The sequence below is a fragment of the Prionailurus bengalensis genome, chromosome C1 (genome assembly GCF_016509475.1).
Source record: "Prionailurus bengalensis isolate Pbe53 chromosome C1, Fcat_Pben_1.1_paternal_pri, whole genome shotgun sequence".
Classification (NCBI taxonomy): Eukaryota; Metazoa; Chordata; class Mammalia; order Carnivora; family Felidae; genus Prionailurus; species Prionailurus bengalensis.
In genome coordinates, this window is record NC_057345.1 from 219,608,380 (window position 1) to 219,624,016 (window position 15,637).

The 15,637-nt window shown below is 57.3% G+C and overlaps 1 protein-coding gene across 50 annotated transcripts in view; it reads left to right on the top strand.

Annotated features, from left to right (window-relative positions):
* Positions 1 to 15,637, top strand: part of LRRFIP1 (LRR binding FLII interacting protein 1) — a 142,914-nt gene that overhangs the window by 64,783 nt on the left and 62,494 nt on the right. For all 50 annotated transcript variants that reach the window (XM_043578316.1, XM_043578305.1, XM_043578308.1 and 47 more), the window contains exon 2: positions 7,881 to 7,967. In XM_043578316.1, coding sequence (XP_043434251.1) covers positions 7,881 to 7,967 — 87 coding nt within the window. The remainder of the gene's footprint in view (positions 1 to 7,880; positions 7,968 to 15,637) is intronic.

Consider the following 15,637-nt stretch of genomic DNA (forward strand, 5'->3'; position numbering starts at 1 on the left):
CGTGACGGCTGAGGGACCCGGGGCGGTGGGTGCCTGGCACAGAGGCGACCTGAGCCTCAGTTGTGAGCTGCTGGCTGAGCACGTTCCCTTCCCTGTTGGCACCCCTGCGGGAGAGCGTGTCCCTAATCCCACCTGCTTGCTTTGAATAGCGACCCACCTTTAGAACCTACTGCACGTGAGGGGTTGGGAAAACAGAAGTTTCTGGCTGTTGCCACTTCCTGGAACAAAGGCCACTCTGGAGAGGGATTCTGCACAGCTGTCCACTCTCAACGGGAAATGTGCGCGACGTTAGAAGGTGCTTCCAAGCGGGCCTGTGTACGTGGCCTCCAGCGACTCGGGGGTTTCAGGCCTGCCCGTCAGGAGCTGCGTTCCTCTGTCCTGGGGAAGAATCGCATGGACAGAAGTGCTCTGCTGCTTTCTTTCTTTCTTTCTTTTTTTTAAAATTTTTTTAAATGTTTTTATTTTGGGGGGTGGGGGGTTGGAGGGACAGAGAGAGAGGGAGACACAGAATCGGAAGCAGGCTCCAGGCTCCGAGCTGTCAGCACAGAGCCCGACGCGGGGCTCGAACTCACAGACCGCGGGATCATGACCCGAGCCAAAGCCGGATGCTCAACCGACTGAGCCACCCAGGCGCCCCTAGTGAACTTTAAATACATCCTTAAACTTTCCCCGAGAGCTTATGAGCTATAGTTACATTATGTGGCCTGGAGGAAAAAAGTCTGTTTTTCAGTTGTGCTGGATTCTAAAGACTGATGGCCAAAGCGAATGTGTATAATCAGTGCTAAAGCTTCCTCCTAACTTTGGGATGCTGTTCAGCCGACAGACCGATCGCTTGTGTTTCTGCACAGCCCGTGCGGCTCATTTCCACTTTACGTCTGAGGAGACTAAGGAGGCGGCAGTTGCTGGGGTCCCCAAGGCCTGGGCCCTCTCCGTTGAACCCGGCAGTGTTCTAGCTGTGTGGCGAGTCCCCTCCCACACACCTGCTCTCGGATGGCTGCACCCAGCGTCACAGAGCACGCAGTCACCTCGCACGTCAGCAGCGTGCACGAGGGTGCCCTGGGCTCTGCACTGAGGCCGTGGCGGCCGGCTTCCGGCACCTTCACCCTGGTGCCTGTCCAGGCCCCAGGGCTTTCCTCGCGTAGCTGGAGGAAGTGAAGGAAGCGTGTCTCGGTCCCCTTTCTCAAGCTGGCCCCAGAGTTGTGGCTCATGAACCCCTTCCCGCTCCCACGTAGGGTTCTAGAAGCCCTGGGAGGGCCCGCAGAGTCCAAGAGCGGAATAAGAACATTTCCCGTGACTGCAGGATGAGACGGCTTGGGAGACCGAATTCCACACTGTGCTCGAATCCCAGGAAAGCCTGGAAGCTCGGGACGCGTACACACAGAGCCGGGCTTCCCTGTAGCAGCTCAAGGCTCTGCAAGGGACACAGTCGCCCTCCTCCCCCGCCAGCTCCTGCTCTCAGCCCTTCTGTTCTAGCGGGTACTCCTCATGTCCCCGGACCTCGAGGGTCATCACGCGGCATCCTCCGGGTGGTTAAATGGGGAGGAGCCACGAGAGCCTTAGAGCCCCCAGGTGCCACTGGAATTGGGGTGCAAGCTGTTGGGGGACGGGGTGTGGCAGCATCTCTGCCCCGACCCCCAGCCCGGCTGCAGGAAGGTGAGGTTGCCGGGGCGCAGGGCATTTGGGAGCCTCTCTGCCGAGGCCTGCCTCCTCCCTCCTCGTCCTCCTCACGTCCCCGCGCAGGACTTCTCTTTACAGTTGTCCTCAGCCTCAGACCGCAGCTGAGCGGGGCTGTCCCTGAGCTCCCGCCGCACCTTGGGATGACGCATCCGTCACGGCCTGGACCGTCTGATGCCCCGAGCAGGAGGCCTGTCGCGGTGTCAGCCCAGAACGGGTGCGTCTGGCTCTTCCCCCGCCTCCCTCTGTGTCCTGCTCAGTGGACTCTGCTTCTGCTCTGTGGCCCGCTGTGGGACCGGAGCCTATCGGGGCTGTCGCCGTGGCGTAGTGACCCCGCCCTACAGGATCCTGCTTTCCCCCCGGACTTTACCTGCTCCCCAGCCCGGCCAGGCCCGTGCTGCGGGGACAGGGCTAGCGGGGGAGAAGCGTCCCCCTCCCCCCACCTGTGCGCCCCTGCGGCCAGCCCCGGGCTGGGGGCCTCTGTGGCTGCGGGGACCCCACTGGGAGACCCAGGGCGTGCGGGCCATTTGTTAGGAGGCCTGGGGTCAGGCCCGTGCCGCTCTGTGTGCGCAGCATCTCCCCCGCTGTACGCGACAACGTGGCGACGGAGGGCCGTCGTGTCTGCGGTAAAATAAACCGTGAACGCGGAACTTCGAAGGGTTCAGCCTTTTAGAATTATTCTAAGGCCACTGTGGCGATGAGTGGAGGCTTCTGACCGTCTCCGTCATCGGAGGGCGCCTCACTTTAAAACCTAGCATCTCAGGGGGCCTGGGGGGCTCAGTGGAGCGTGCGACCCTTCATCTCGGGGTTGAGTTAGAGCCCCATGCTGGTTGTAGAGATTACTAAACAAATAGAATCTTTAGACGAACGAAACAGGGTCAGTAAAGCTCCGTCTGTGGGGTTCCCAGCCAGGGCAGGGGGCCCCTGGGGGCCAGGGCACTTGCATTCCGGCCAGGAGCCTGGATCTCATCCCGTGCCTGGCTGGATCAGCTCTCCCCTGCCCTGCCCCCGACCCTGCAGGGGCCTCCGGGAGCAGAGGGGGAGCCTGGCTGGGGGAGCGACAGGGGTTTCCAGCAACAGAACCAGGGCCACCTTCCAGCAGCAGTGAGCAGGGTTTGGGTCTGGGGGCTCCTTCATTACCTTCCTTCCTCTCTCCCTCTGCCTGCCTCCCCCCTTTCTTCCTTCCTTTAAAACGTTTGCTATTTATTCTGAAAGCTGTCAAACACAGAAGGGATGACAGAAAGCAGAGATCCTTCTCACACTTGAGCAAGTGCCTGCGCCGCCCCCCCCCCCGTCCCCCACCAGGGACATGCTGATTCTCCCCCAAGAGCTTCTGGGTGGGGTGATTCTGCATCTCTAACTGTTCCCAGGTGTGCTGAGGGGTGGGGGGCATGCTGTGACAGCTAGGCCCCACCAGCCAGCCCCAGCACTGGTCAGCTCACAGCCATTTAGACCCCGCCCACTCCCCCCCCAGCTCCTCTCCTTATTAGAAGGCAAGGCCTAGGGAGAGCTTATCATTTCTTCTTAAAGGCTTTAGTACGTTTCGCAACAAAGACACAGTGGGGTGCAAGAGGAGGCTTGGGGCCCAGAGCTCCGCCTTTTCTGGAGCCCTCCCCCCACCCCCCGGGAGGCGGGAGCTGAGGGCTTGGTACCCTTTTCCTGTTGCCTCCTGTAGGAAGGGAAGAGGGCAGGCCAGGACCCAGGAGGAAGGGCCTGCTGCTGCCCTAGCAGGTCCCAGAAGGAGCTTGGTCCCAGGCCAATCGGTGGAGCATCCGAGGAGCTCCCCGGGAGCTGAGGGTGATCGAACAGACCCCTCGCCCCTCGCTGGGCAGTGTGTGAACTCCCGTTTTCCAAGCTTGCTGTTTTGAAGCCCTGTGCGGTTTGTACCTCTCCACCTTGCCACTCCTTCCCCCGTCACCATATCCCCCCCCCCCCCCCCCCCCCCCCGCCGGGCCTGGCTTTCTCCTCCGGAGACTGGGGACCCACCCTGCAGCCTGAAGGCCCTGCTCTGGCTGTGTCTGAAGGTGTTACCAGGTTGGGTGGCCCTGGCTGGCGATCACCAGGAGCCGCGGTCCCCACAAGTGGAGAGCAGAAGTGAAAGTAAGTGTTTGGAAACTCTCATGCAGTCAGACGTAGCTGTGAGTTTGTGTTTCACAAAAGCGTGGGTGGTGATGGGTTTGTCCTGAACCACAGAAGCATTGGCCTGAGGCCCACGGAGCCGTAGACCTGTTGCCTGGAGGGGGGCAGGTGGGAGGCAGCACTGGGCCTCACAGGAGAGGTTGGAGGGGAATGAATTCTCGTTTCCTTATCATTGTGGCGGACCATAGCTGTCTTGTGTTTTGTGTTCATTTAATGACTTGATCATATCACATATTTTCTCTGGAGACTTTGCACTGATCGTTTGAGTGATCGTGGTCTCTTGGGCTGTGGGTCAGGCTCTTGAGCGTTCTTGGAAATGTCAGCGTTTTTAGGATGAATCATGTTGTCAAAACCCTACGATTTTTCGTTCAGGCATCTCAGGCCAGGGTCAGGGTTGTGATGTTGATTGCAGTTCTGTGCTCACAAAGTTGGCTGTGCCGAGGTTTTGGGACTACTTTAAATGTTGGCCCGTATGTCTGTGGGTTTTTAATTAGCCGATTCCCAGAAGCAAGCATGGCTGTGACCACTTCCTGTGCCATGGACGTCTTGCTTCCCACGTACGAGTCCCGCGAGGATCCTGGGAGATGGAGCTGTGCCCGCGGCGGCCGTCGCCAGGACGTGAGATTGTACCGAATTACGTATTTACCTCCTTTCTAAATTCTAAACCGAGGCAGACTGAAGGGCACCTGGGTGGCTCAGTCATTTGAGTGTCCGACTCCTGATTTTGGCTCAGGTCATGAGCTCATGGTCGTGAGATCAAACCCCGCATCAGGCTCTGCACTGAGTGTGGAGGCTGCTTGGAATTCTCTCTCTCCCTCTCTCTGCCCCTTCCCTGCTTGCTCTCTCTTTCTCTCTCTCTCAAAACAAATAAAAAGTTTAAAAAAAAAAACAATACTATTTTTAAAATGTAGATTGACTACAGTCGCTGTGTCTTTGAGGTTGGCCGGGGCGTCCTCAAGAGGAATTTACTGCATAACTTGGTTCATTCAAATGCGTCCCTGTCATCCCAAGCCCAGGTCCCTCAAGTTGGGGGCTGGTGGCTTTCAGTGCCATTATCCTCACGGCTGGGACGGACTTCCTGGGCTGGACATGAGGGCCCCCACGGGTGGGTGGGCCATGACAGGAGCCTTTTCCTGGGTGGGGGGAGGCCCCCAGGACTAGCAGCTGTGGTCTGACGGGATATGGTACTGGAGGCCTGTCCATCCGGCAGGGCGGCCACTCCAGGCATCGGGTCTGTCCACGTAGGTGGGCTCTTCAGGGATCTTCGGCCCGGTCCCAAGCAGACCAGGACCAAAGGTGGGCGGGATGGGGGTGCGCGACCCCTCGGGTCAGAGACACGAGCACCGTGAGAGTAGGAGTCATCTGAGACCCCACCTCCCCGTCCTCGTTATCTGTCACCTCGTAGCAAATACTCACACACCTGAACTAGCACACGTGTCTCATCTCGGCGTCTCGGGTCAGAAGCCGTAAGCGGAGGACTCTTGATTGCAGCTCAGGTCCTGATCTCACAGTTCGTGAGCTCAAGCCCCACGTCGGCTCCGCACTGACAGTGTGTGGAGCCTGCTTCTGATTCTCTCTCTCCCTCTCCCTGGCCCTCCCGCGCCCACACTCGCTATCTCTAAAATAAATCAACCTGGAAAAAAAAAAAAAAAGGAAGTCCGGGCTCAGCTTACTGGGTCCCGCGCTCAGGGTTAGGGTTAGTCATTTCTGGAGCCTGAGGTCCTCTCGAGCTCACATGGCTGTGGGCAGAATCTAGCTCCTTGGTGTTGCAAAACCAAGCTTCCCGTTTTCCTGCCGGTTGTCAGCCAGCTGGGGGTCCCTCTCGGCTCCTAGAGCTCACCTGCAGGTCCTTGTCATGTGACCCCTCCCGGGCCCTGTCACACATGCCAGCTTGAGAGTCCGTCTGACTTCCAGTCCCTCTTTTAAACTTTTTTTTTTTACCATTTTATTTATTTTTGAAAGAGAGAGACAGAGCATGAGCGGGGGAGGGGCAGAGAGAGAGGGAGACACAGAATATGAAGCAGACTCCAGGCTCCGAGCCATCAGCCCAGAGCCCGACGCGGGGCTCGAACTCACGGACCGCGAGATCATGACCTGAGCCGAAGTCGGACACCCAACCGACTGAGCCCCCCAGGCACCCCCGCCCCAGTCCCTCTTTTAAAGGTCTCATCCGATTAGGTGAGGCCCACCCAGGATAATCTATCTTTTGATTAACTCTTGAGTCAGCTGATAAGGAACCTTAATTACTTTTGCATTTCTCTTTGCCATGTGATGTAACCCGGTCACAGCACGGGCGTCCGTCACTCTTGCAGTGTGGCTCACTCTCAAGGGGAGAGGATTATGTGGGAGTCTCAGGGACCCCCGAGGATTGGGCCTGCCGTACTCCTCTCGGCCTGTGTGCCCCTGCAGCCCTCTTCCCTCTGTCCCCTTTCTTGCTTCTCACATTCCCACTCTGCCCCTCCCCTTCTCCCTCCCCCATGACCTCCCTTCTCTTTTCCCCCCGATCCCCTCCCCTGTTCCTCCCACCCGAGCTGAGGCCATAGCTGTCTGGTCTGTGCCGGCTTAGACAGGGAGCCAGCAGGCAGGGAGCCCACGCCTCCCCCCAGGAAGACAGGGAGGCAGGCTGCACTCAGTGTGAACCTCGCCCTCTTGCTGTCCCGGCCCTGGGCTACGGCATCACAGCATGGCCGGATATCTGTCAAGTGAACCCCCACCCCTCCCCTTGAGCTTTGCCGGATCTTTTTATAGACCCCGAGCGCCCCTTCACATGGTGTAATGTGGTTTACAGAATTGAAAATGGCCCCGAGGTATCAAAGTTCTGAGGCTGCTGTGATTTTTGATGCCCCTGACTTGAGGGACCTGGGCTGGGACTGATAAAGGAACCATGAGAATGAACCAAGTTAGAACAGATTCCTTATGAGGACACACACCGGCTGACCTCTGACAGATCAGTGGTGGTCAGTTTTCATCTTAGATGAGCACTTGGACAGAAGATGCATTTGCAATTCAGTACAAGTGTGGCAGGGGGGGGGGGACACCGCCCCCCGACGTGAGCCTGGTCCTTTGAGAGAAGCTGGACAACGACCCTTGGGCCCCCTCCTGCTTGCTGGCCCCACACCACACCAGAAGTACTTGGCCGTCTGTCCTGGCCCTGCTTTAACGTCTGAAACTGTATCTACACAACTGTCGGTGGAAGAATTACAAGTGTATCCGCCCCCCCCCCCAATTAAGTGGAAAGAAGGTGGGTTGTGTTTGGCCCCAAAAAGCCTGCATGGTGCACCTGCACCAGTTACCTGACTAGCCCTCCACTGTATCAGCTGACGTGGTGCATAAACGTGACATTTGTAAAATTGGGAAGCAGTGTTCAAGTGGCAAGTTCCATGGCGGTGGACAGCCCATCAGCCAGAAACACTCTGCCACCATCTCGGTTCTCTCGATAAAAAAGACGGGCTTCCCGGCACTGCAGGTGGCCACAGGGAGCTGAGGCCAGCAGGGTGCCCTGAGAGCTGACCAGACGGGAGTTCTGGAAAGCAGCAGTCCGGAGTCCCAGCCCCTGGAGACCGGTCTGGCAGCCTCTCCAGGCCTCCGCTTCCTGTTCTGTAAAGGGAGGGGTTGAGCCGGTGGCCTGTGGCCATGCCCAGCTCTAATGTTTGTTTCCTGCAATGGTGTGTCAGAGCTCCAGAGGAAGGCACACTGCCCAGCCCTGCCGCTTTCGCGCTGTGCGACCTTGGTTAAGTTACCCTCTCTGTGCCAGTTTCCTCATCTGTAAACCGGGGATGGTAACAGTATCTACCTAACGGCACTGTTGTAAGGAGCATACGGCATGACACAAAAAGCCCTTAGAACAGCATCCACTCGGCGTTCAGCAAGGGCTCCGTAAATGGTAGGCATCCTTGTTACTGTAACTATTGCTGCTGTCCCTCCCGATGACCCTTAACTCTTGTCAGTTTGCAGTGTGTTCCTGTATGTTTATTAAGCCCTGAACAAAGTCTCTTGCAACATCCTCGTCGTTAACGGTGGGAAGGAGGCGCTGGTCTGTCTGCTGATAAAACTCGTGTCTGTTTCAGGCGGAGGCGAGGCTGGCTGCGAAGCGTGCGGCCCGCGCGGAGGCCCGAGAGATCCGAATGAAGGAGCTGGAGCGACAGCAGAAAGAGGTAACGCGGCTCCATTATTTATTTTAGGGAGAGTGTGCAAACACAGGCACCTGTCCCGTTGACAGTGCCCGCGATTGGAATGCACTGTGCCTGTGACTTTGTTCAAGGTCAGGCCAGGGAGCGCACATAGCGCAGATACCAGACGTGCCTGTCCCAGGCCTCGATGTGCTGGATCCCGAGACGGCCCCCCCACACGGCCACTTGCCTGCAGACGTCTCCCAGCCCAGGCTTCCGGCTGAAAGGGGCCGAGAGTCGCTGGCTCTGAACTTCGAGGTCCAGCCGTCGAGCTAGAATCTCAAGGCTCTGGATTAAAATGTGAAGGAACGGGTTATTGTTTTTTTAAACTAAGCAAGCTGTTTGTTGAAAAATACTTCCCCTGTGGTTTTTACGCGTTTTAATAGGTTTCGTGATGACTGAGGCCCACAGGAGGGGGAAATAACCGGGGAGGTGGACGGTAACGTCCCACCCCGGGAGCGTGGACAGTAATGTGTTTACACGCCTGTTAATGCTGTTTGCCACTCATTTTCATAACCTTGGGCTGGAGCCTGAGTCGTGTGGGCAGGATGAGGACTCTTGAACTCAGAGCAGAGAGCTTTCCCCTGAGCTTGAGGTCAACACGGAAGAAGCAACTCCCCGTCCACCTGACCTGTGTCCTCTACGGGTCACACCCTGCGGGGACATCCACACCGGGCGCCATTTGAGGGCTTTGAGTGTATCGTGTCGCGGGGAGGTGGTCGGGCGCTTTGCCCGGGGCTGATTGCACACAGCCAGCATTTCGAAGTTGAGCCAGTGTTTTAAAGCCTGTGAGATTTCAGATAAAAACCTGGATTTCCAGTTTCTCCTAAAATCACCACAGATTCCCCCACACAGCCTCGCGTTCCCTGTAGGGTGAGACCCGGCCACCAGCCCCGGGTGTCCTTTGTCATTTCCCTGCCTGCAGGGTGTGCACTCCACGCGGTGGAGCTCCAGAAGCAGGGAAGGGGCACAGCCACGTTTGGATTTGGGGAAGAAATCTCTTCCGTGGGGTTTGAAGGTGACTAGACCAAGCCAGAATGTTACTTAGGAGAATCTGACCACAGGCCGGATGTCCCTGCAGTGATGGGGACAGGCGGGAATGTGGATCCCCGCCCCCCCCCCCCCCCCCCCCCCCCCCCGGGAAGGGCCACACCACACCAGCAGTTCCTGGGAGTGACCCAAGCAGATGAGGGTCAGTCACACTTCTGCGGTAGCTTAGCCCTTGTCCTGTGTTTACGCCGCGAATGAAGACAGAACAAATATTTGAAAGTAAATCACCACGTTCTCTCTCCTCGTTAGAAATACACACACAGTTGTGGGCCTGCCTCTAGAATTGACTTTGTTTTTTTGTCCTTTTTTTCTCTTAATTTATGCAGAGCACGGGTTTGGCCCCTTCTCAGTGCCTTCCCCCAAGAATTACATGTGTCATTTTCAAACTGGATATAGGCGCTCTTGAACTTTCATGTTAATTATCCGGCCTCGACTGTTGAGATGATGGCTAACATGAAGCCCCCTCCCCTCCCGTTGTGTCAGGGGCGAGCTTCGGCTCTGACCGGGATGGGGACCTGACTGATCCCTGCCTGTGAACCCCAGGGTACCGGTCACACCAGGAGTGACTATTGAAAGTCATTCAAAGAAACATTTTCAGGAACATCTCTGGAGAGAAGCGTTTGAACGAGAGGTAGAGATGAAGTATAGGTGTTGCTGGTAGACTTTGTCACATACCTGAGACAGTGTCACCTGTGCTGTAGGACCCACCCAGACGCCAGGCACCTTCTGTGCACTCAGATGCCGGGATCAATTGTAACCAGAGGCCGCCTGATGAAAACGTTCTCTTAGCCTGCACTGGTTTTTAAAAATTAGGTATTTTTCCTTTTTCAAATGCTTTTCTCTTAAAATGTTTTTTTTAACGTTTATTCATTTTTGAGAGACAGAGCAAGCAGGGGAGGGGCAGACAGAGAGAGGAGACACAGAATCCGAGGCAGGCTCCAGGCTCTGAGCCATCAGCACAGAGCCCGACGCGGGGCTCAAACTCACGGACCGCGAGATCATGACCTGAGCCGAAGTCGGACGCTCAACCGACTGAGCCCCCCAGGCACCCCCTCTGATGCTTTTTTCAAATTGCTGGGTATCAGTTGCTCTTTAGAATGTTTCTGTTCGTTCAGTGGATATTTGCAAGCCCATTGTGTGCAGGACGCTGTTGCCCCTGACCTGGCTTCAGAAAGGAATGGGGCAGTGGGGGCAGTAAGGTGTTAGTGCCAAGGGCCACCAGCATGGCCAGGAGCTGCGCCAGTGCCTGGGGCGACGGCTGCCTCGCTGCCCAGGGCCAACGGCCCTGACCTCTCGCCCTCTCGCCTTCTCCAGGCTCATTTGGTTTTAATCAGCTCCCCTGGTTCTCCCGCGGCCCCTAGTCATTGTATTAAGGTCATAAAAGACCTGTAAGAACAACTTCCCAGCACATCTTTCACCTCCGCCCGGTTTGGCCACAGTTGGTGGCACCTTGGTGCTGTCAGTGTTTCGGGTGGCCCGTGGCTGCCTCTGAGCCCCGTTGCTGGAGCGGACGCAGCGGGCTGGGGAAGGAGACGGCCGTGACGCCTGGGTTTCCAGGAGGGCGTCAGTGATCATTTTGTCACTGTCCTCGCTAAGAATAAGATGGGAGATTTCTACAGAGCCAAGGCGAGAAGGAATCATGCAGTGTGTACCTTCCCGTCTGCCTTCCAGATTCCACGTGTAGATAAAGTGTGTCCTCTCCCGAATTGATTTAAATACAAGCCTGCTAACATATGTGGCCTGTCAGCCACAAAGTCCCGTGGCAGAAGTTCTTGATTTAGCAAATGAAAGTTAAAAAGAGTTGAGGCCCGAAAGCCCCTCTCTGAGCGGCCTCCTTAGAAGCCTCCCTCAGGCTGGGGGTGGCCCTCGCAGCAGCCGTGCGAGGCCAAGGCCCCCACGGAGCACACGGACACGGGAGCCCGGTCCTGGCCGCAGGGCGTTGGAAGCCGGGCCTGTGCGCGGGCACTGCCCAGCTCCTGTGCGGCACGGGCCGTCCCCAGCGTTCAGTGCCCACTGAGGAGCTCGGCTTTGCAAAGGAAGCCTGGTTAAAACCAGGGATCTGATCGCAAAGGCCACAGTCGGCCTCCTGGGTCTTACGCACAGGTATCATTCCATTAGTACCCGCGTTGGAGTTTTGAAATTCTCCATTTTAACAAGATGTGACAGCTTTGTAATGATTCAGGTCCAATGGAACGTCTCACCGGGAAGCAGGTGGTCGTTTGGGTCCTGTCGGTATTCACACAGTCGCACAGCAGAGGCACGTTCAGGCCTGGGAGCGGGTTCCCCCGAGTGTGGGTTTGAGTTGTGAGAAGACCAGCGGGAAAGCTTGGCTTTACTTGTGAGACAGTGCCTCAGGTGGACACTAGCTTCTTAATTTCCCTTCCCAGCGTGACTTCACCCTCCTCCCGGTGTGACCTCACCCTCCTCCCGGTGTGACCTCACCCTCCTCCCCGGGTGACCTCACCCTCCTCCCCATGTGACCTCACCCTCCTCCCCGGGTGACCTCACCCTCCTCCCCGTGTGGCCTCACCCTCCTCCCCGGGTGACCTCACCCTCCTCCCCGGGTGGCCTCACCCTCCTCCCGGGTGGCCTCGCCCTCCTCCCCGGGTGACCTCGCCCTCCTCCCCGTGTGACCTCACCCTCCTCCCCGGGTGACCTCACCCTCCTCCCCGTGTGACCTCACCCTCCCCATATGGCCTCACCCTCCTCCCCGTGTGATCTCACCCTCCTCCCCGTGTGATTTCACCCTCCTCCCCGTGTGGACTCACCCTCTCTGTGTGATCTCACCCTCCTCCCCGTGTGACCTCACCCTCATCCCCGTGTGACCTCACCCTCCTCCCTGTGTGATCTCACCCTCCTCCCCGTATGGCCTCACCCTCCTCCCCGTATGGCCTCACCCTCCTCCCCGTGTGACCTCACCCTCCTCTCCGTGTGATCTCACCCTCCTCCCTGTGTGACCTCACCCTCTTCCCCGTGTGATCTCACCCTCCTCCCCATGTGACCTCACCCTCCTCTCTGTGTGATCTCACCCTCCTCCCCGTGTGACCTCACCCTTATCCCCGTGTGACTTCACCCTCCTCCCCGTATGGCCTCACCCTCCTCCCCATGTGATCTCACCTTCCTCCCCCTGTGATCTTACCCTCCTCCCTATATGGTCTCACAGACATCACTTGCCTGTGCTCACCTTCCTTTCTATGTGTTCTTACCCTCCTCCCCGTGTGATCTCACCCTCCTCTCCGTGTGACCTCACCCTCCTCCCCGTGTGACCTCACCCTCTTCCCTGTGTGATCTCACCCTCCTCCCTGTGTGATCTCACCTCTTCCCTGTGTGATCTCACCCTTCTCCCCGTGTGACCTCACCCTCCTTCCTGTGTGACTTCACGCTCCTCCCTGTGTGACCTCACCCTCCTCTCCGTGTGACCTCACCCTCCTTCCTGTGTGACCTCACCCTTCTCCCCATATGATCTCACCCTCCTCCCTGTGTGACCTCACCCTCCTTCCTGTGTGATCTCACCCTCCTCCCCGTGTGACCTCACCCTCCTCCCCGTGTGACCTCACCCTCCTCTCCGTGTGACCTCATCCTCCTTCCTGTGTGACCTCACCCTTCTCCCCATATGATCTCACCCTCCTCCCCGTGTGACCTCACCCTCCTCCCTGTGTGATCTCACCCTCCTCCCTGTATGACCTTACCCTCCTCCCTATATGGTCTCACAGACATCACTTGCCTGTGCTCACCCTCCTATATGTTCTTACCCTCCTCCCCATATGATCTCATCCTTCTCCCCTTGTGACCTCACTCTCCTCCCCGTGTGATCTCACCCTCCTCCCTGTGTGACTTCACCCTCCTCCTTGTGTGACCTCACCCTCCTCCCCGGGTGACCTCACCCTCCTCCCCGTGTGGCCTCACCCTCCTCCCCGGGTGACCTCGCCCTCCTCCCCGGGTGGCCTCGCCCTCCTCCCGGGTGGCCTCGCCCTCCTCCCCGGGTGACCTCGCCCTCCTCCCCGTGTGACCTCACCCTCCTCCCCGTGTGATCTCACCCTCCTCCCCGTGTGATCTCACCCTCCTCCCCGTGTGATTTCACCCTCCTCCCCGTGTGGACTCACCCTCTCTGTGTGATCTCACCCTCCTCCCCGTGTGACCTCACCCTCATCCCCGTGTGATCTCACCCTTCTCCCCGTGTGACCTCACCCTCCTCCCTGTGTGATCTCACCCTCCTCCCCGTGTGACTTGACCCTCCTCCCCGTATGGCCTCACCCTCCTCCCCATGTGACCTCACCCTCCTCTCTGTGTGATCTCACCCTCCTCCCCGTGTGACCTCACCCTTATCCCCGTGTGACTTCACCCTCCTCCCCGTATGGCCTCACCCTCCTCCCCATGTGATCTCACCTTCCTCCCCCTGTGATCTTACCCTCCTCCCTATATGGTCTCACAGACATCACTTGCCTGTGCTCACCTTCCTTTCTATGTGTTCTTACCCTCCTCCCCGTGTGATCTCACCCTCCTCTCCGTGTGACCTCACCCTCCTCCCCGTGTGACCTCACCCTCTTCCCTGTGTGATCTCACCCTCCTCCCTGTGTGACCTCACCCTCCTCTCCGTGTGACCTCACCCTCCTTCCTGTGTGACCTCACCCTTCTCCCCATATGATCTCATCCTCCTCCCTGTGTGACCTCACCCTCCTTCCTGTGTGATCTCACCCTCCTCCCCGTGTGACCTCACCCTCCTCCCCGTGTGACCTCACCCTCCTTCCTGTGTGACCTCACCCTTCTCCCCATATGATCTCACCCTCCTCCCCGTGTGACCTCACCCTCCTCCCCGTGTGACCTCACCCTCCTTCCTGTGTGACCTCACCCTTCTCCCCATATGATCTCACCCTCCTCCCCATGTGACCTCACCCTCCTCCCTGTGTGATCTCACCCTCCTCCCTGTATGACCTTACCCTTCTCCCCTTGTGACCTCACTCTCCTCCCCGTGTGACCTCACCCTCCTCCCTGTGTGACTTCACCCTCCTCCCTGTGTGACCTCACCCTCCTCTCCGTGTGACCTCACCCTCCTTCCTGTGTGACCTCACCCTTCTCCCCATATGATCTCACCCTCCTCCCCGTGTGACCTCACCCTCCTTCCTGTGTGATCTCACCCTCCTCCCCGTGCGACCTCACCCTTCTCCCCGTGTGATCCCACCCTCCTCCCCCTGTGACTTCACCCTCCCCCCTGTGTGGCCTCACCCTCCTCCCCGTGTGATCTCACAGACATCATTCACCTGTGCTCCCCCTCCTCCCTATGTGATCTCACAGACACAGTGATTGAGTGAAGGTACCTCAACTATTCCTTTTCTGCTGAACTCAGACTCTTATTTGGGATCAGTCACAGGCCTGATGACCAGCTCCCACGATGTGAATTATCCGTGTGTCAGGGAGGAAACGAGAAGCTAATCCTGGTCCACGCAGCCAGGGGGGGGACACTGAATGAAGGAGGGGCACGTGGGGATGGGCAGAACACAGAGACAGCCAGGTCAAGGAAGGGGTGAAGCGTGGAGGGAGGCCCCCTGGTCTGCCCTGCGGTTTATACTGATCTGGTTGGCTCAGCAGCAGCACTGACCCATCCAAATGACAATTATGCAGGCAGAAATGTAAGGTATTTGAACTAGGAGAGCACTGGTATTTAAAGTTTGCTTTCTCAAAAGGGGTAGTTGAAAGGTTTAAACTAAAATAGAATTGTATTTTCTTGCTAGTCAAAGAGAACTGGGGTGGGGCAGAAGGGACGAGCAGGGACATCCTGGGAGCCCCTGGTCCGGGGCAGTCCACACACACCTGGGTATTGTCACAGTGTGTGAGGGGGTCTCCCCGAGTTTTATGTACAGGTGAGGAAAATGGACAGTTTCCCCCACAGCCATGGTGGTTGAGCTAAGATTCATGTGTAGATCTGACCGCTGCAAAGCCGTGGTCCTCCGCGTGTGCTCTCCACCTCAAGATCAGGTAGATGGTTAACGATAAAAACAAAAACAGAGGGCAGTGTCCGTGGGATGAAAATTGTCTGTGAGCTGGCTGGCACCACAGCAAAGGGGGAAGAGAAGACGTACACAATCTGGTCATTTCACAAGTAGAGGCAAACCTTGGAAGTCATTTTTTCGTCGGTGTGGACTTAGAAGCCCAGTATAATAAACGGAATAGGCAACTTTGTTAGCGTTTTACAGACAACACAGAAGCAGTAGCTGTTTCGGATTTGAGCCAGGTCCTGGGGCGGGGGACCGGACACGTGCGTGTGCATGCATGAGCGTTTGTGTGCACCTCTGGAGGGAGAGATGAGGCAAGCTAGCGGAGTCTGGGGATTTCGGAAGGTGTACAGACAGCACTTCCCTAGCCCGCCCTTTGCATATCACATCTCTGGGCCGGGCTATTCTTAGAACGCGCTAACACAATTTGAGGTTATGCAATCTGATAGCCCGGGGTACTGGCATTTTAAGTTGTTGGTTAAGTGGAAATGAATATGCTTTGGAAGGCCAGCGTTCCACTAGGAAGGTTGATATTTTGGTGTAAGAAATTGAGAAGCATGATCCCCGAGCCATGTATCTCTACACAGGTGTTTCTGAGCTGGGCCAGAAAGGGTT